Genomic DNA, 19408 nt, shown 5'->3' with positions numbered 1-19408 from the left:
TTCTATTCATGCTAGCAACTTATATGAGATGGGACAGGAGTGATCAAATAGTATCAAGTGCTGCCGAGAGGACTAGCAGAGCAAGAACACGTGTGCTTCTCCTGCCTGAAGGCCAGGCTGGACAGTGAAGTGACTTGCCAAAGGTCATACAGTGGGCCAGTGGCAGAGCCAGAAACAAAACCCAGTTTCCCTGACTCTCAGTGCAGTGACTCACCCACTACATAATGCCACTTTCAAGAGAAAACCTGTTCTAACCCCAGAATGCAGCATATCCACCCCAATTCAGGACAGCTTGCTTCAGTCTGTCTCTCTTTGGTCACTGCTGGGCGTACAGCAATCTTGGTTGGAGGACTATAGCTCTGATAGATTTCCAGGTGGTTTTATAAAAACATTTCACTTTAGGTGTGTAGGAGTAAGATCTATAGACTCCTAACCTATGGATTGATCATTACCCATCTACACTTGTTTAGGTGACATGAATACTAGAGTATTGTCAATTCAGAGTCTAAGCCAGGGGTGGCCAACCTAAGGCTCCGGAGCCACATGTGACTCTTCAGAAGTTAAAATGCGGCTCCTTGTATAGGAACCAACTCCAGGGCTGGAGCTACAGGTGCCAACTTTCCAATGTGCCAGGGGGTGCTCACTGCTCAACCCCTGGCTCTGCCACAGGCCCTGCCTCCACTCCACCCCTTCACGCCCCCTCCCCTGAGCCTGCATGCCCTCACTCCCTCCTACCCCAGCCTCTTGCATGCCACGAAACAGCTGATCGGGAGGTGCGGGGAGTGAGGGGGAGGCACTGATCGGCGGGGCTGCCGGTGGGTGGGAGGCCCTGGGAGCGGTAGGGGTAGGGGGGAGCTGCTGACGTATTACCGTGGCTCTTTGGCAATGTACATTGGTAAATTCTAGTTCCTTCTCAGGCTCAGATTGGCCACCCTTGGTCTAAGCCAAGGAAATCAGAGGCCAGATGTCAGGACTGAACTGAGCTGCAGTTAAACACTGCACTAAATCCTCAATGATAGTAAAGTAAGAAATTCAGAGTGTTGAAACAACCTTCATGATCTTTCCAAGATCAACTGCTCAGTAACATATGCCAAAAAAGCAATACCACTGGGACATGACTCAGTAATTGGTGACAGAAACCAAGAAGGAGGGAAATGAAAGAATGCTGGTTCTTGAAGAGCTATCTCTGCTTTGAATTTTGATCAGATCCTTTCTCTCTCCACCTTTCTCAGATAAAATGTTCCTGTTTTGGATTGGGGGTGGTCAGAGACCATGGAAACCCTAAAAGATGACCTCTCATGATGTCCCTCCTGAACAGAGGTCCTAATATATTTTCATTTTCCTTCATCTTGAAGGCTGGATTGTATCATAGAAAAGTTATTTATCTATTATTTATCAATATCAACATGATTTCCTTCTAGCTAATCACTTGCAGTTTACTGGACAACTTTCTTCAGCTGCATTTCTGTCTCACAAAGACAGCTCCTAGCAGATCAAGAACTTCCTGCAAGCCAATACATGGAGACCTACTGACAACAGGCACTGGAAAGCAACATTGTTGGTAGCATTCGCCACCTTCGCTCCCAAAGCTGAGCCTGGCATCTCTCCAATAGACAAGGCCACTATCAGCTGACTCGGGCTTCCTTTCTATTTCATGACTGGCCTTGATTCCGTGATGATCAAGCTCTTCACGTTGTTGCTTTTAGAACTCTGTGCTTCATATTCTTAAACTTGCTTGGGGCTTGTGGTTTAGCTCAACTAATTTAAATCAAATAGGCTATCTCTGTTTTCAGCTAACCCCATTTCAGTGCTATCCTTTAGTCTGGTCCCAAAAAATGGCTGTCAAACAGTGGCTTGGCAGAAAGTAACTTTGAAATGGCAACAGGTTAACCTTAGAAAGGGAATGCTTATCTGAAAGTTACCCAGAGTTCTTGGGCTCTGAAATAAAGCTAGAAACCACAGGTCAGATCCTTAGCTAATGCAAATCAGTGTAACTCCACAGAAGTCAGTGCAACCTGAGGATCTAACTTTTCTGAAGAACAGATTCTCTTGAAGTATATCTCCACCTTGGTTCCCAGCCACATAGGGATGGGTGAAAATTAAAGAGAAAAGCACAAGTTAACAACTTACCTGAATATCAGAGGATTTGAGGTTTGGACCAGTCCCTGATCCATCTGGCCTGTTCTGCTATAAATAAGCTGAACTGATTTAAAAGGTGTATAGTAGAATGGTACCTTTTGTTTCAATGTTCTTTATAATGTTGCCTATGACTCAGCTTTAGTGTCACATTAGTTTCCACTAACTTAATCATCAGGCTTCGCAGGATAACTGGTTAATAGTATTGACAAGTGCATGAATTTTGCATTAGGAACCTGAGTACTTTTCAGGCACGCTGCCTCTTTCAGTGCAATAAGCTACCTGTGCATTAGATCAAGCCCACTCACAATACCACTGTGAAAGTCAGAAGCCTGTGCTTTTGCCAGTACGGTGGTGTAGGACCAACCTGCAAGTCTGTAGGATCTGCAGAGCCGAAGGATGACTGAATAAAGGGGCAGAGAGTCAATGAGGTCCACGAGCAGATGGATCAGGCCCTGCACAACTACCACCAGCAGACGGAGCTAAAAAGAAACAGTTAGTTAAGTAAACAGGCAGGACTGAGGTAAGCAGTTGGGCTAACAATATCAGAAGGGACTAGTGAATTGGTGGGGGCTTCAAGTTGTGGATGCTCACCACAAGGCATCTTCAATGGGTCAGATTTTCAGAAAGTGCTAAGCACCTACCCTGTCAGAGTCAGGCTCCTTAAGAATCTTGCCTTAGGTCTATAACAGTAACCTTGGTGCCAGTGGCAAAAGCATGTGGTATACTCTACTTTCAGATAATTGGCCAGCATATCAAAGGCTGATGTGGGGAGTTCATGCTTCTGTTTCCAGTAGCATCCATCGCTCTGTCTAGCAGCTGCTGGTAAATAGGTGCAAACCCTTGTCTCTAGAAATACCTTGCTTGTGACTGAAGAATCCCTTTATAGAGCATTTAAGCAGGAGCACACCAGTTAGAAACGAGTTCTCTGCTTAGTATCCTCACACAGCCCCTTGCCAGGGCTGATTTGAGCACCTCCTTTTGTCATACTATTGATCATTTTTTCTGTCAAACTCATTTGAGTCCTGTACTATTTTTACCCTTCTCCCTTTCAAAAGAGAGGCTAAAATCATGTGACAGTTCCAGCCTTTAGTGGAAAAATGTGCATCCATGTCTCAGATTGGACTGGTCAGATTGGACAAAGAGTCTGATTCCCTCCCCAAAAGTCTTGCCAAGTAGATTTTAATGGAAAAGGTTAATTTCCGGACGGAAGAGTTCTGGGTCAAACCAGAGGTGTAGCCACCCTAGGAAATGGGAGGGAAAGAGTAAACATGGCTCTAGGGAAAGGCAGTGGGGCAGTTTGTCATGATGACTTTGATTTTCTGGGAATTCCCTTCAGAGAAACACAAGTGTGTATCCTGAATTCCATCTGCTTGGTCCACATTACTTGCGGGCAAGAACCCTTCCTGGGACAGTCATAGGAATATATTTGTATGGGGATGGGGGAAAATGACTAGGGATCTTTTTTACACTTCACTCACATACATAGATGAGATGTGACCATCTCTAAAGGTTGAATCTTACCAGGGTAAACACCAAGTAATACAGTGCAGTCGTGGGCAGAAGAAATAGCAGGATTGTAAATAACAAAGTGCCAATGAATAACTGGGGGAAAAAGACACAATAAACTGTTGTTAGTAGAGTACTGGCACAAGAAATTTAGACAGCATTAAGTGGTTAGACTGTGGGCATGTGAAAGATTCTCAATATCCGGCTTCCCATGCCACTGCTTCTGAGCCCATCTAGTTGGTGAATAATACTGTATTACTCTGAATACTTCCAGTGGTCCCGCCTTCAATAAATGCCTAGCATAAATCAACATAGCTCCAACCTGACTCTTTAGCTTTAGATTCCATTTTCCATAACAGAGAGGATACAGGATAATGATGCATCATCATTTCTTCAGTATAGTACCCAGAGGGTCCTTCCCCAGAGGCAGATCAACATCATGGATTTAAGCACATAACCAGAAATACACTATAACTCACTCCTGGCCAGCTTCTAGTTTACAGCTTTTTTTTTTTTTTCCCCCCCAAATCAAGGCTCCTCTCATCCCCCACCTTTACTTAGCAAAATCATCATGTATTAGCATCTCAGAAAGTCTTTTCACGTCTGTGCTTTGAAAGCCTGTTCCCACAGAAGCCAATGACAAAACTCCCACTGGCTTCAATGTCAGCAGGATGAGGCTTTTAGCGCCAAACCCATTATCATCAATATACAATGGGATAGAACCCTGCAGTAGCACACACAGCCTTTCTGAAACTGAAGTTCTTACTTTCCTGTCAATGAGGAAAAGAGGAAAAATAGCTCCTCCAGCATTGTGTAAGAGGCTTAAGATTATCTGTTGCAATTCACTGAGATGCACTGGTCCCGGAAGTTACCAAATAGCACTTCAGCAGAGATTACAAACGCAAAGTCGGAAGCTGCAATGAAGCTAGGCACTCTCTCAGTGTACCTGCAATTCTCAAGGTAAGTGAAAATATAAAATAACGTGCCAAGAAGATTTTTTAACTAAGCACCATTTAAATTATTCTTTTTAAATCAGGCCAGAGGAGCCTGGCTCTGACCAACTTTCATGTTGTTTCCATGACATTTTAGAGTTTAAAAGGCAGATATACACTATTCTAGAAAAATGTTTTCTACATGCTGGTGAAAACGTGTGGGCCAAGCTCCATCCCAACGTGAATTAAATAGGGTCTTTTAATAGAAACACTAAGAAGCATGTTACTATGGCAACACTGCTGGGCACCACTATAATTATTTAAATTGTCTCGCTCCCACATATCCACTCCTCTACCCTTACCCTGAGAGGTAGAGAGCATCTGCAACTCTCACTGACATTGCTACGACTGCTCAGCACCTCACAGGATCAGTTCCCTTGAAACTGGGGAGGAATGATGAATCTGGGGTACAATAGAGAGGAGCCATGCAGACGGACAATTTGCCAAGAGCTGTACTCAATTTGGATATAATGGAGCAGTTGATAGTCTGCACCCCAATATGAAATGAGGCAAGATCAGGTCATGCTGCAGGACTGTGTAGCACAGCACCTCCTTGATGCTCTGCCACTACCTGATCCAAGTCATAGGAGCAGGAATCCACCCGCTGTCTCAGGACATTCCACTTCTTCCCACGAAACAGGCGCCAGAGAGATGACAAACCATAGATCTTCAGGCAGTAGAGCCTGTGCAAAGGGGAGAAGCACCACAAATTAGAACTAAGAGATCCCCAAAGCAACTGCAATTTCTAGACACACACACACACACTCTCAGTTCAGCAGGGGCAGGATGTGAACCTAATGAAGTCACACAAATTCAAGGAGACAAAACACACTGACCAAAGATAAAACAAAATATTGAATAGCTGCTCATTCAGTGAGCAGTGTCCAGCCTGTGCACTGAAGGAGCCAGGGGAAAACAGTGGTTAGCGCACTAGCCTATGACTTGGGAGACCTGGGTTCAATTTCCTGCTCTGCCACAGACTTCCTGGGTGACCTTGGGCAAGACCTTTAGCTTTCCTGTGCCTCAGTTCCCATCAGTCTGTACAATGGAGATATATTCTAGTACTTACCTCACAGGGATATTGTGAGGATAAATACATTAAAGATTGCAATCTACTTATATCTGCTGACGAAAAGTACTATAAGAGATAATAATTAATAATAATTCCTATGTAAAGAGTTTATCCTAATGCATATGCACAACGGTTCCACAGACCACTTTAGTTCTGGCATTTCCTAACTTTGGAGTGCTTGACTTTGCAAACCTACTGTTCTTTTAGCATAGTTTTGTGAGTACAATTAAAATATATAGTCAAGTCAAACACTAAACTGCTATTGTGGAAGTGGAAGTGGGGAAATCTTATAAAACAAAGGAAAACAGCTGAAAGGAGCATAAAGCCTAAAGAGACTAGTATAATGCGACTAACGAGCTGGTAAAGCTCAGAACAGCACAGTAATCCACAGGCTACAGTGTTCCCAAGACAACTCAACCTTTGTGCACCAAATTCCTCTGATTGGTGCACACTTGTCTCAGTCCTTTGACTAATACTGCACATGCCCACTCTCAAGCAATCAATGACCTAATGTCAAGTGTCAATGACCTGCCTGTCTGATATTGCCACATCTTCTGTGTCTACCTGTATATGTATGCCTGGTGTCATTTATTCACCATGTGGCTATCTTGGAAACAGACCCCCCAAGAACTCCATGTTTCCTTGGCCAGTGAATTCGCCAGTTAAACAGCATTCATTTGCTGCAGAACTTCTCCTCCTAGTTGCTCAATTCCAGGATTTTGTGGTAATTTTATTGTTTGGGTAATTTGAGCTCACTGCCTGGTTCCCCCTCCCCACCAGGGGTCATTCTCAACAGCTGAGTTAGTTTGATGCAGGCCTCATGATGAAGTGTCTTGTGTAGCTATTCTTCTAACAAGGATACAGAACTGTGCAGACTGGCATGTCAAAGCCCACAAGACAGAAGTGCTAGGCATGGACAAAGCTTCCGCCTTTTTGCCCCTGTTCACCCTGTCCCGTCCCTAAGAGGAACAGATCCCCTCATGCACTCTCTACAGCCAGAAGGAGAGACTTCAAGTAAAAGAGCTCTGTGGATAAGTTTCCTACTAGGCAATATTGCTATTAGTCCTAAGCTCTCTAATGATAACAGTAAGATTCTTAACTTAGACGTCTCTCTACCTTTAACCATTTCCAGAATTACGTATGAACTCTGCCTGGGCAGCCTCCTCTGAAATTCCGTCTGTCCTACACAATGTACTAGACCTCTAACCTCCCCACCATCCGCTGGGAGAATGCTGTCTCTATACTTATTAGGGAGGAGCTTCCCTATTTACCCCCTCAGCTCTTCTGTTTCCTCTATAAGGCTGCTATTCTGTTTGTGATTTAAAGGATGCCCCCACGTTAATGTAGATCACCAGCAGAACATATTGTTTTGAATTCTTATTGTAAGAATAGCTCTGACATACCTAGCACAGAATATGACATGAAAGGCAGAATGAGCATCAGCCATGTACACATATATCCTTGGCCTTCCCAGTTCCTACCCATTTCCCTGTGACTGTAAAGTGCACGTGGCCCTCTACTGGGGCAGAGGGAGCAATACAGCAGCAATTTAACCACAAAATTGGGCAATCTGAATATTGCAGTTGAAAATCCAGACAGGTTAATCCATATGGATGCAATCCTCTGAAGCAAGGTAGAGGTAGGGATGCCAGTTTTGGTTGAATGTATTTCTGGAGGTTTCATCACATGACATAACCTTTAATTAAAGATTAATCTTTAATTCCTGGAAACTCCGGGACAAATCTGGAGGGTTGGTGACCCTAGGGCCTGGAGAGGTCACTTCTGGAATAGCCTTAAACACAAGTTATCTTCTCAAATCTAGGACTCCTGGGCAAATTGATCTCTCTCATTCCACTCCTCAGCATAGTTTTACTTTTCTAACTGCCACAGTCGAAAGGGAGAAGACATTTATATCTAAGACACTTAGGATGCTTGTATATCTCAATGCTAGGCCCAATATGATGTTTGGGCCAGATATACTTGAGAAACAAACAGGTCAAATACACCCACCTGGCTCCATAGACATAGAAGCAGTAGATATGAAAGGTCAGGAGTGCAATGATGTCAGAGAGGATGGAAAGCGCTACAGTCAGGCCCAGACAGGCTGATAGGCCAACATACCAAAGGATCATCTCAATGAATGGAGACATCAGGTGGATATAGCCTGGTGAAAGTTGGAAGAGTAACACTGTACAAAGGGTATTTATTTTCTCTCTGGAGCCTCAGATGAAACACTTGATGGCCTCAGCTTCTCTCTCCCCCACCCCTCGCAGAATGTTGTTGCAGAGATCAGAATCAAGATCATATGAAAGTAAAAACAGCAAATTCTGTTAGACTGCCATCTTATATCTACGATGACTGGCAAATACCACTCATTTCCTTCCTGATCCTCTCAGCACAGGTGTGGCAGTTTTAGTGAGACACACAAATACCTGCTCACCCTGTCCAGACAAGGTGAGCTTGTTATTCATTTAATCCTCTGGGTACATTTTTCAGGAACATACTAATCAATTACTGATACATTTTCACCAAAGTCTCCTACTCCAACAGAAACCACCGCAAAGGAGTTGTTGTGAAAATGGTGTGTGCAACATTTTTAGTGGCACGAAGCTTCTCTGATCATCATCAAGGTAGGGTGAAATCTTGGAAAACCAGAGCTCTGCTTCATTCATTAACAGAAGGAGACAGTCACAGGATTCTGTGTACAACGTGGCTATTTTCCAACATAAAAAATATCCTTATGACCAGTGAGATTCTGTTTCAAAGTGGGGTGAAGAATGCAAACATGAGACAGTTAGAAGTGCTGTAAATTAAACTGAAGTCAGTTACAGGACAGGTCCTGAACTTAAACCCTCAAACTTTCCCCACCACCATGCTATTATACTACCCTTTGTAGGGCAGATGAAAAAGTCTATAGGGGAACCTGGACCTTCGCCTGGGCACCAACAATCACTGGTGCGAAATAAATTAGCACCACTATGTTTTTTACTTTCTGCAAAGTAACTAGGTGAGCACTGTACTTATTTGCATCATTTCCCTGTGTCGATTCCATGAATCCAAATTTGGCTCATGTTCCCAGACCAGAAAGATTCACAGACCAGTATGTCTATGCAGTGAAAATTTTGATTCATCATACATCACTAGGACAATCTTAGATACTAGGGAGGGAGAAGTGAGAAGGAAAGATGAAAGGTTAAACAACTGCACTTACTAATCCACAGGTGAATGTGGTAAAGGAAGAACCGGCCCAATACCTGGTCCAAAGCCCGGTTCATTTTTAAACCAGCTGGCACTCCCATTAGCCACTGAAGCAGGTCCTGGAGCTCTTTGGCTATATGCTACAACATAAGGAGACAAGCAATGTTAGTTACTGGAAAGCTATTACACTGTACGTTCGCAACACTCCTCACGTGCACTGATAGAGGAATGGTGAGATTTTTCTAAAGCTAAAACCTTTGGGGAAAAACTGCCTCAGAGGCACAAAAAAATACTATAGGAGTTACATTAGAAATAGCATATACCTCACGATGAGCCAGTGACCCCTTTATGAATCTTAAGATATCACCACCTAAGAGCAAGAGCTCCTTAGAAGCCTTGTCAGAAATTAGAAAACAGATTGTGCTTCTTACAACCCTTTCGCAGGGAGAAGAGCAACCTAAGTGATTTTCACAGAAGGCTCTCATGAGGTAATGATAACTCTTGAGAGCTGAGTAAACAGGTTACCCAAAGTAACATATATTAGAGATGATTAAACAGTTAAGATGGTGGAGAAATCTATCAGAGGAAGACTGCTACACAAATAGGCTTGGATTTTCAGAAGAGCTTGATGTTATGTCTCCATTGACAATAACGTGGTGTAGTTATCCTGCTGTAAAAACACAGTAGAGACAAGGCACTTGTAGTGTTTCCCAAGACATAAATTAGGTGAGATCAGCCATAGGAGGGGGGCATAGGACTGATCTCGGGTAGTAGCCTCGCAATAAACACTACGTGTGCCTTGTCTCCACTTTGTACAGCAAGATAACTATCACATTTGTTACCTCGATCAAAAAAAAAAATCTTTGTGTCAGTGAAGAGAAAGCCTAAAGGGAGTTAGGTGCCCAAATCACATACATAACCAAAATCAAACACATGCCTACAATGGTGGATTATGCAGGAGAATCTAGATTTGGTACCCAAGACTGATGGATTATGGACCTAATCTCCCAATGATACATGTGCATAATGTCTTTTCATCCTAGAGTCACACAGACATTGCTGAATTTATAAACATAACAGACACACATACTTCTAGTTTAGGAGCAGTACATTTTCAACATGAACACAGTTTTCCTTGCCAACAGGATTGTCTGTTCATCTCATCCACCCTCCTTTGCCCTCACATCCCTTAAAACATTCATTGCAAGCCAGGGCTGGCTTGTACCAATGAACCTGGCCCTCACTGAGAAAGAAGTGCCAGATACTTTATAAATAGAACTCTGTTAATATTTAAAGTGTTGCAGCTGTAACTTAGCAAAAAGGAATTTTTTTTTTAAATTTTAAATTAAATATTTAAATGTTGAGAGCAGTCCTTCTGCAAGGTTGTTTTCTGGTATGGAAAATTACTGAAGTCCTTAGAGGACTCTTGTTTGCAGTTAAATCCTGACTATTGCTAAGCATTCCTGCATGGTGTCTTGGCTGTTGTTGCTTTGTAGGCCTTGGGGTGTAGTCTTGTGGGTTTTTTTTTTTGCTGTTTGATGCTTTAGAGCCAATTGACAGCAAGTAGACTAAAATACATGACTTTAAGAGTCCCATCTTCTAGCTGTAATCGTTAATACTGAATGTGTCAGATATTAATAGATTAAATGTAGTACATTACGTGGAAGTCATTTCATTAAGGTGCTGTAGGAGCATCACTAACCTTGAGAACACAGCTAAACTGGTTTAGATCAGCTCAGTCTGGAATGACTTTCTTGTTTAACTGCAGTGCACCTTTCTTCTCAACAGAGACTTTGATAGTGGTGTGGCACCAAAGGAGAATGACAGGCCCGTTAAGGACAGGTAGCAGGACACAAGCACAGGCAAGGACGAGCTCTTAATGGGTGGTCTCATAAAACTCAGAGCAAACCATAGCTGTTCAAAAGCTAAAAAGAACTGTCTTTCTGATATATGTTTGAATAGTGCCTAGCACAACGGGCCTTGGCTTCTAGGCACTTCTGGACTAGAACTAATAATTATAATAATGAAATTAACATATTATCTCCTTGTTTTATTTATGGATTAGCAGAATTTGACTGACAAGGGACTTGTTTTAAAGAATGACTTGAGATGCATTCACTAGTATAGGATCAGAAATATCCAGCATGGTTTAATCGGGGCATGATCTGTGACAGATAATAAACAGGTGTCCGCCCCAAAGAGCTTGCAGTTTAAATCCATGAGCAAAACTAATATGGAACACAGACAGCATGGGGTGGGGGACTGGCCTTTATAACCACAACACTTCACAGAGAAGATAGGGAGTTAGAAGGTTTTGTTTCTTTTTCAAACAGGGAAGAGGACTTAGTGCAGAAGATCCATTGTGAGGCTTTTGGGAGAAGGGGCAGCTTGGAAGAAGGCAGAGTCAGGAGCTGCCAGCAGGGAAGCTTGGGTTGAACAGAGAAAGTGGGAAGGTGTGTAGGAGGAGGTGAGGGCAGATATGGAACTAAGAAAGGTTATTTTCCACTATACATTCAGACAGCTGACTCCAAAACTGGCCTTTTATACTGCACAGAGCTACTCTTTAGATGTTTCTGAATCACATCTGCTTCATTTACTGACAAAAACAACTTGTTGTTATAGTCAGCACTGAACAGCTAGTCAAGCTGTGAAAGAGGGAGCTGGAGCCGGTGCCTTGTGCATTATTGACAATTGTCAACTAAGTGCTGAATCATTATCCCTGGGGATAATAAATGATGGGGAAGGAGCACAGCTTGATTTCCATACAGCAGGTTGGGCTTACAGTGCTGGCAGTTGGAAAAGGAGAAAGTGACATACCTATTATTTTTTAAAAAGCAACAAAGAGTCCTGTGGCACCTTAAAGATTAACAGATGTATTGGAGCACAAGCTTTTGAAGTGGGTATTCAGCCACAAAAGCTTATGCTTCAATACATCTGCTAGTCTTTAAGGTGCCACAGGACTCTTTGTTGCTTTTTACAGATCCAGACTAACACGGCTACCCCTCTGATACTATTATTTTTTGTCTCCATAGACAGGGCCAGTAGCGCAGCTGTGGGGGAGCAGGGGGAGCAGCCACTCCCCTGAGCACTCACTCGGCGCTTCCCAGCACATCCGGGTCTTTGGCGGCACTCACTTCAGGCTCCGTGCATCTTGCGGCAGTGGCTCCTGTGGCCGGTGCTTCTCCTGCTCTCTCTGTCCTTGCTTTGTGGCAGCCAAGTGACGCTCCTCCCTGGGCCCGTGGAGGGGCACCTGCTACCTTGCTTGGCTGAGGACTAATCCAGCACGGGTTTCCCACAGGCAGCTCCAGGTTGGCGGCAATTCGGCAGCGTGTGCTTCAGTCGCTCTGGATCTTCGGCGGCAATTCAGCGGTGGGTAATTCGGAGTGGCGGGTTCTTCAGTCTTCGGCGGCAAGACTTGGGTTTTTCTTTTTTTTATATGTTCGTTCCCCATGCTCTTAGAACCTGGCTACGCCATTGGACAGGGCTGGTGGGAAGGTGTGACATACTAGAGTGCAATCCACACCAGTGGGAGGCTGTGTCACCCTTGCTATGCAACCTGGAGTGCCTTGCAATGCCTTACTGTTGCAGCTTCCAATTTGGACTGCTCACAAACAGCCTGCCAGCATGCAGGTCCCTCCCAAATGTGTTTGTGTAACTGCAGCCTGCCAGTCACACCCTGACTCTCACCAGCCTTCGTTATACAGCAGGGTGCCCCAACACACTCCCAGTCCCGCATTTTCCTCCAGAAATGTATGCCTTATACTGCCCAGCCCTCTCCTGGACAGTCCAAATATATTAAGCCCATTATTTCTTTAAGAGAATAATATACACACAACTTGCCATCCTAAATGGAGTTATCCAGACACTTTAGCTTAAACACACTAGATTAGATAAAACAACAAAGCAAGTTTATTAACTACAAAGGGAGAGATTTTAAAGTGAGTACAAGCAATGAGGTACAGGAGTCTGAAATGGCTACAAGAAAAATAAAGCTAAAACTCATTCTAGTGCCTGACAAACGACATTAGATTTAAAATAAAGTTTCTCACCACATGATTCCACAGTATTACTGACCAAACTCTCCAAGTCAGGACCCCTCACTCCCCGGGGCCAACGGCTGCTACTTTGGTCATCTCAGGTGCAAAGAGTGAGATGGACAAGGAGAGAGAGGAGGGGTCACTTGAGGTGTTTGCCTCTTCTTTTTATAGTGTCAGTCCCTCTCTGAAAAGCATGTCCAGCTGAGAACCAAGAGACAGAGGCTGGTGGAGGAAGATGACCTCATGCTGTTTCTTTCCTAAAATGCAAATCTTTTGTCCCTGCCCCTCTTTCTTGCCAGCCTGACAGAGCTCCAGTGTGCGGGATAACAAATGCCAGATAGAAATGCAGCAGCTAGCGGAAACCCGCTGCAGCATGGATCAGAGATTTTGCTGTCATATTGGAAAACAAAATGGTGCTGTTTTGCACCACATGTGCTGAAGTCATCAGGGTGATATTTCTGGATGGCTCAGGCCCGCCTCTTTTATGGGCACTTGGGAACTGATCCATGCCCTCTGAAGTCTATGAAAGAGCTCCCAGTGACTTTAGAGGCACTTTATGTGCCCATGGAGCCCACAGTGAAGAAACCAGGTTCCTGACGCAAGGAGAAATTGTAAATGGCATGAAATCTCACTGATAATCATGGACATACCAGTAAAGCAATACCTTAGACAAACAGGAAGGGGCAAACTGAGAAGAACATACAGCAAGGGAGTAGTTCAAATCTCCAGGGAAGTAAGCTCTTGAGTGCACACCTCTCTGTACTTCTGAGACATCACAGGCTACTTAGGTAAGGGACAGAAGGAAATAATGGATATTGCAACATCCAAGTGGGAGTGAATGATTTATCTGCATGATTCAAGAGGAGAAAATGAGAAACTCCTACAGCATGCCCATCCAGGACAGGTGGTGCGGTCCAATGCACTTTGAGCAGGAGAGTGTCCATCTGCCATAGACACTGGGCAGACAGAACACTTCTTGAGTCCACCTGTGCACACAGGAACTGAGCCAAAGCCATTGTCATCTCACATTTGCTAAGCAAGCAGACTGCAGAGAGCACTACAGGGCAGGTGATCTTCCAGCTGAAACATCTCCACATGGGAACAGACTTCAGAATAACAATGCATAAAAAGGTTGAGAGTTTATGCCTCATATTAATCCTACCACTGGATCAAATATTAGAAGGGGAGACTTGTATTCCAACCATCACCCTCTTTTTCCCCTTTCCCCGGAACACTGAACAGCTGAAACTGGGCCCACCCTTGAAAGTTTGACTAGATAATAGCAATGAGACACTTTAAACCACGTGTCTCAAACACCCGGCCTGCAGGCCATCTGCGGCCCACAAGCCTCCCCAGTGTGGTCTGTGGAGCTCTGCAGTTTTGGGGCCGGGTCTCTCCCTTGGTCCCACCTGCCGCCCCCATGCGCTCCCCCTTCAGGGGCCCTGGCAGTGCAGCGGAGGTGAGCAGCATCTGCCTGCTCACTCCAGTGGCTGCCGGCCATTTCCTGTGGACCAGGGGCAGGGCGGGGCTGTGCCTCCGTGCACTGCCCCCGCCTTGATCGCCCCTGCGACCAATGGGGTGCTGTGGGGGCGGTGGCACATGGAGGCCCCCCCGCCCTGGAGCCCCAGGTAAGCGCTGCACCCCTGACCCCCTCCCAGAGCCTGCGCCCCCTTCCCACACACCCCTCCCACCCCCAAACTCCCTCCCAGAGCCTGTGCCCTGTCCCCACCTCCCCCAACTCCCAAACTCCATCCCAGAGCCTGCACCCCAGACCCCCTCCTCTCCCCAAACTCCCTCCCAGAGCCCAACCTCTCACCCCTTCTGCACCCAAACTCCCTCCCAGAGCCTGAACCCAAATCCCCTACCCCAGACCTCCTCCCCCACCCAAATTTCATCCCAGAGCCTTAGGCAGGTGGGGGAGGGGTGGAGTTTTTTGGGGGGTCAGAGTTTGGGAGGGTGAGTTCTGGGCAGCATGAGTGACATTGGCCCGCTGGGAGGATTTGAGGACTGGCACTGGCCCTAAGGTAAATTGAGTTTGAGACCTCTGCTTTAAGCTCTTGTCTGGTAAGTGCACGATAGACACTTTGCTTGCTGTGTCTGCATCGCATGCAGAAAGATGATCACAGGAGTGCAACTAGTTTTGCCCAATATGTTATTAGATGAGGAGCACTGAGCAAAGGGACCAACAACAGAGCAGCTGTGAGTTCCTCCCAATAAATGGAAGAAGAAGAGAAAATAAGTTGTTGATGGAATTCCTCATAAGTTGGACTGGGAGCCCCTTACCATCCAGAAGCTGGAGACAGTAAAATGAGGACTCCTGCAGCAGAAGCATTGTAAGACAAAAGGAAAGATCTGCCCCTCTTTCCCAGAAACCAAAGGGAAGGGACAGTGAAGGGATGATGCTGTGCAGCCTTATCACGGTATTCACCAATATGTGACAATGCTGAGTCACAAAAAGATGGAAGAAGCACATATTGACACAACATCATGACGCAAATGTTGCAACTCAAGAGCAGGATGCAGGCACAGGAGCCAGCAAACAGAGCTGTAAACAGGGGAGTTTGAGTGGGACTTCTGTTGGAGGAGAAGGTATTTGTAGCTATTTGTAGTTGTATTTGTATGTGTGGAGGCTGGTAGGGGCAGTGTGCTGGGAGAGAAGCTGAGCCCTGTTTAGGGAGTGGGGCTTTTCTGACTAGGGGTCCTATAAAGGTAGCCAGCCAGTCAGGCAGCGGCATAGACAGCTGCAGTGACACAGGAGCCAGCAAACAGAACTGTAAACAGGGGAGTTTGAGTAGACGTTTACAAGGGGAGTTTGGGGGAAGACTAAGGCAGGCAGAGGAACACGCAAGCTACTGAAGGGAGTGTGCAGTGTTCTAGCAGCGTCTTGGTGCTTGTTGGGGGTTTGTTTTGCTGTGGGTGGTGGTGTTTTGGGTTGGTTTGTGTTTCCCAGATTTACAGGATTTAGGTGGGAAGCCTATGACAGATACAGAGGCAGCAGTTGTAGTGACCCAAGCAGTGGAAGACACAATGAGGATGACTGGATGTGGAAGCTGTGGCATGTACGTGATCCTGGAGGGGGTACCTGAAAAGAGTTTTGTCTGCATGAAGTGCCGCCTGATGGAAGAAAAGATCTGAGGACTGGAGATGCAGGTGGAAACTCTGGTCAAGTTTAGAAGTGTTTGAGTGGATGATGGCGCAAAGACATGATGAGGCAGAAGGGATAAGCTCAGATGTGCAGATGGAAGTAGGACCAAAGAATTCTGTGGGGAGACTGCTGGGTGAGGAAAGTGGATGGTGGAAGCGTGTGACTAGGCGAACCAGCCAGAGGAAAAGATGGGCTAGTGAAGGCGCAATAGAGCTCAGGAACAGATTTGTGGAGGTGGAAAATGAAGAAGGGGCACAGCAGGTGGTTGCTGAAGGCGAGAGGGCAAGGAATAAGAGAAGAGCAGCTAGCCCTAAAAGGCGAGGGGAAGAGTCAATGAAAATGACACCAAACATGAGCCTCAGGAGGATACGGGATGGGTTGCGGAGGATTGCAAGGGTGAATAGGAATCGAGAGGACTTGCAGCCAGAGGGAACAAGGGATAGACCAGAGAATAGTATCTTCACCAGGAAAAAGCAGGTCTATGTGACTGAGGACTCCTTACTGAGAAGGATAGACAGGCCTGTAACCAGAGCTGATCCGGAGAACAGAAGGGTGTGCTGTCTGCTATGTGCTAAGATATGGGATGTGGACCTGAGGCTGAAGAGGATCCTAACAGGAGCGGAAAAGAATCCGCTGATTGTCCTTCATGTGGGAATGAATGATACGGCTAGATTCTCACTGGAATGTATCAAGGGAGACTATGCCAGGCTGGGGAAGACACTTATGGAAATTGGAGGCACGGGTGATCTTCAGTGGGATTCTGCCTGTTCCTAGAGAAGGGCAACAAAGGTATGACAAGATTATGGCAATCAGATGACTCAGGCAGTGGTGCTATAAGGAGGGCCTTGGGATGTCTGGCCACTGGGAAGCATTCATGGACAGAGGACTGTTCTCTCAGGATGGACTTCACCTGAGTAGTGAGGGAAATAGACTTCTAGGATAGAGGCTGGCACAGCTGATTAAAAGAGCTTTAAACTAGGAATTGGGGAGAGATGGTTGGGAGATGTCCAAGTAATCTCCATGCCGGATTTTAACACTGAGAGGGAAGAAAACGAAGCAAGAAAGGGATACTGTTGTGGGTAGGAGAATGGACATACAGAGGAAGGGTACTGCAGATACAATTCTAATCGGTGATACTGGCAGTAGAATGTCTGGGCCTGATCGGGTAAAGAATGTGAGTGAAGCCAAACAGCAAGAATTAAGATGTCTGTACACCAGTGCGAGGAGCCTAGGTAACAATAGGGAGGAACTAGAGTTACTGGTGCAGGAAGTGAAACCAGATATTATAGGGATAACAGAAACATGGTGGAATAGCAGTCATGACTGGAGTACAGGTATTGAAGGGTATGTGCTGTTTAGGAAAGACAGAAATAAAGGCAAAGGTGGTGGAGTAGCATTGTATATCAATGATGAGGAAGACTGTAAAGAAATAAGAAGGGATGGAATGGATAAGACAGAGTCTGTCTGGACAAAAATCACATTGGGGAAGAAAGCTATTAGAGCCTCTCTTGAGATAGTGGTTGGGGTGTGCTACAGACTGTCGGGATCTGATTTGGATATGGACCTCTTTAATGTTTTTAATGAAGTAAACACTAATGGGAATTGTGTGATCATGGGAGACTTTAACTTTTCAGATATAGACTGGAGGACAAGTGCTCGTAATAATAATAGGGCTCAAATTTTTCTAGATGCGATAGCTGATGGATTCCTTCACCGAGTAGTTGCTGAACCAACAAGAGGGGATGCCATTTTAGATTTGGTTTTGGTGAGTACTGAGGACCTCATAGAAGAAATGGTTGTAGGGGACAACCTTGGTTTGAGCGATCATGAGCTAATTCAGTTTAAACTAAATGGAAGGATAAACAAAAATAGATCTGTGACTAGGGTTTTTGATTTCAAAAGGGCTAACTTTAAAGAATTAAGGCAATTAGTTAGGGAAGTGGATTGGACTGAAGAACTTGGGGAAACTAACGGTGGAGGAAGCCTGGAATTACTTCAAGTCAAAGTTGCATAAACTATCAGAAGCATGCAACCCAAGACAGGGGGAAAAATTCATAGGTAGGAGTTGTAGACCAAGCTGGATGACCAAGCATCTCAGAGATGTGATTAAGAAAAAGCAGAAAGCTTACAAGGAATGGAAGATGGGAGTGATCAGCAAGGAAAGCTACCTTATTGAGGTCAGAACATGTAGGGATAAAGTTAGAAAGGCCAAAAGCCAAGTAGACTTGGACCTTGCAAAGGGGATTAAAACCAATAGTAAAAAGTTCTATAGCCATATAAATAAGAAAATAAAGAAGAAGAAGAGGGACCGCTAAACACTAAGGATGGAGTGGAGATTAAGGATAATCTAGACATGGCTCAATATCTAAACAAATACTTTGCCTCAGCCTTTTAAGGCTAGTGAGGAGCTTAGGGATAATGGTAGGATGACAAATAGGAATAAGGATATGGAGGTAGATATTACCACATCTGAGGTAGAAGCCAAACTCGAACAGCTTAATGGGACGAAATCAGATAAGGAACTGGCACATGAAATTGCAAGCCCATTAGCAAGAATTTTTAATGAATCTGTAAACTCAGGGGTTGTACCAAATGACTGGAGAATTGCTAACACAGTTCCTATCTTTAAGAAAGGGGAAAAAAAAAGTGATCCGGGCAACTACAGGCCTGTCAGTTTGACATCTGTAGTATGCAAGGTCTTGGAAAAACTTTTGAAGGAAAAAGTAGTCAAGGACATTGAGGTCAATGGTAATTGGGACAAAATACAACATGGTTTTACAAAAGGTAGATCATGCCAAACCAACCTGATCTTCTCCTTTGAGAAAGTAACAGATTTTTTTAAACACAGGAATTGCAATGGATCTAATTTACCTCAATTTCAGTAAGGCATTTGATACGGTTCCACATGGGGAATTATTAGCTAAATTGGAAAAGATGGGGATCAATATGAAAATTGAAAGGTGGATAAGGACCTGGCTAAAGGGGAGACTACAATGGGTCGTACTGAAAGGTAAATTGTCAGGCTGGTTACTGGTGGAGTTCCTCAGGGATCGGTTTTGGGACCAATCTTATTTAATCTTTTTATTACTGACCTTGGCACAAGAAGTGGGAATGTTCTAATAACGTTTGCGGATGACACAGAGCTGGGAGGTATTGCCAATACAGAGAAGGACAGGGATATGATACAGGAAGATCTGGATGACCTTGTAAACTGGAGTAATAGTAATAGGATGAAATTTAATAGTAAAAAGTGCAAAGTCATGCATTTAGGGATTAATAACAAGAACTATTGTTATAAGCTGGGGACACACCAGTTGGA

At 44.8% G+C, this 19408-nt stretch overlaps 1 protein-coding gene across 3 annotated transcripts in view; it reads right to left on the bottom strand.

The window, feature by feature from the left end:
• PIGQ (phosphatidylinositol glycan anchor biosynthesis class Q) overlaps positions 1-19408 on the bottom strand; it is a 50986-nt gene that overhangs the window by 10011 nt on the left and 21567 nt on the right. For all 3 annotated transcript variants that reach the window (XM_050968226.1, XM_050968225.1, XM_050968224.1), the window contains 5 exons: positions 8921-9047; positions 7720-7873; positions 5209-5320; positions 3661-3741; positions 2504-2618 (listed from right to left, as the gene is read on the bottom strand). In XM_050968226.1, the coding sequence (XP_050824183.1) occupies positions 2504-2618; positions 3661-3741; positions 5209-5320; positions 7720-7873; positions 8921-9047 (589 nt within the window). The remainder of the gene's footprint in view (positions 1-2503; positions 2619-3660; positions 3742-5208; positions 5321-7719; positions 7874-8920; positions 9048-19408) is intronic.

The sequence above is a fragment of the Gopherus flavomarginatus genome, chromosome 9, assembly GCF_025201925.1.
Source record: "Gopherus flavomarginatus isolate rGopFla2 chromosome 9, rGopFla2.mat.asm, whole genome shotgun sequence".
Lineage (NCBI taxonomy): Eukaryota > Metazoa > Chordata > Testudines > Testudinidae > Gopherus > Gopherus flavomarginatus.
Note: the sequence above shows the minus strand (reverse complement) of the source record. Positions and strands in the feature narration are given on the sequence as shown.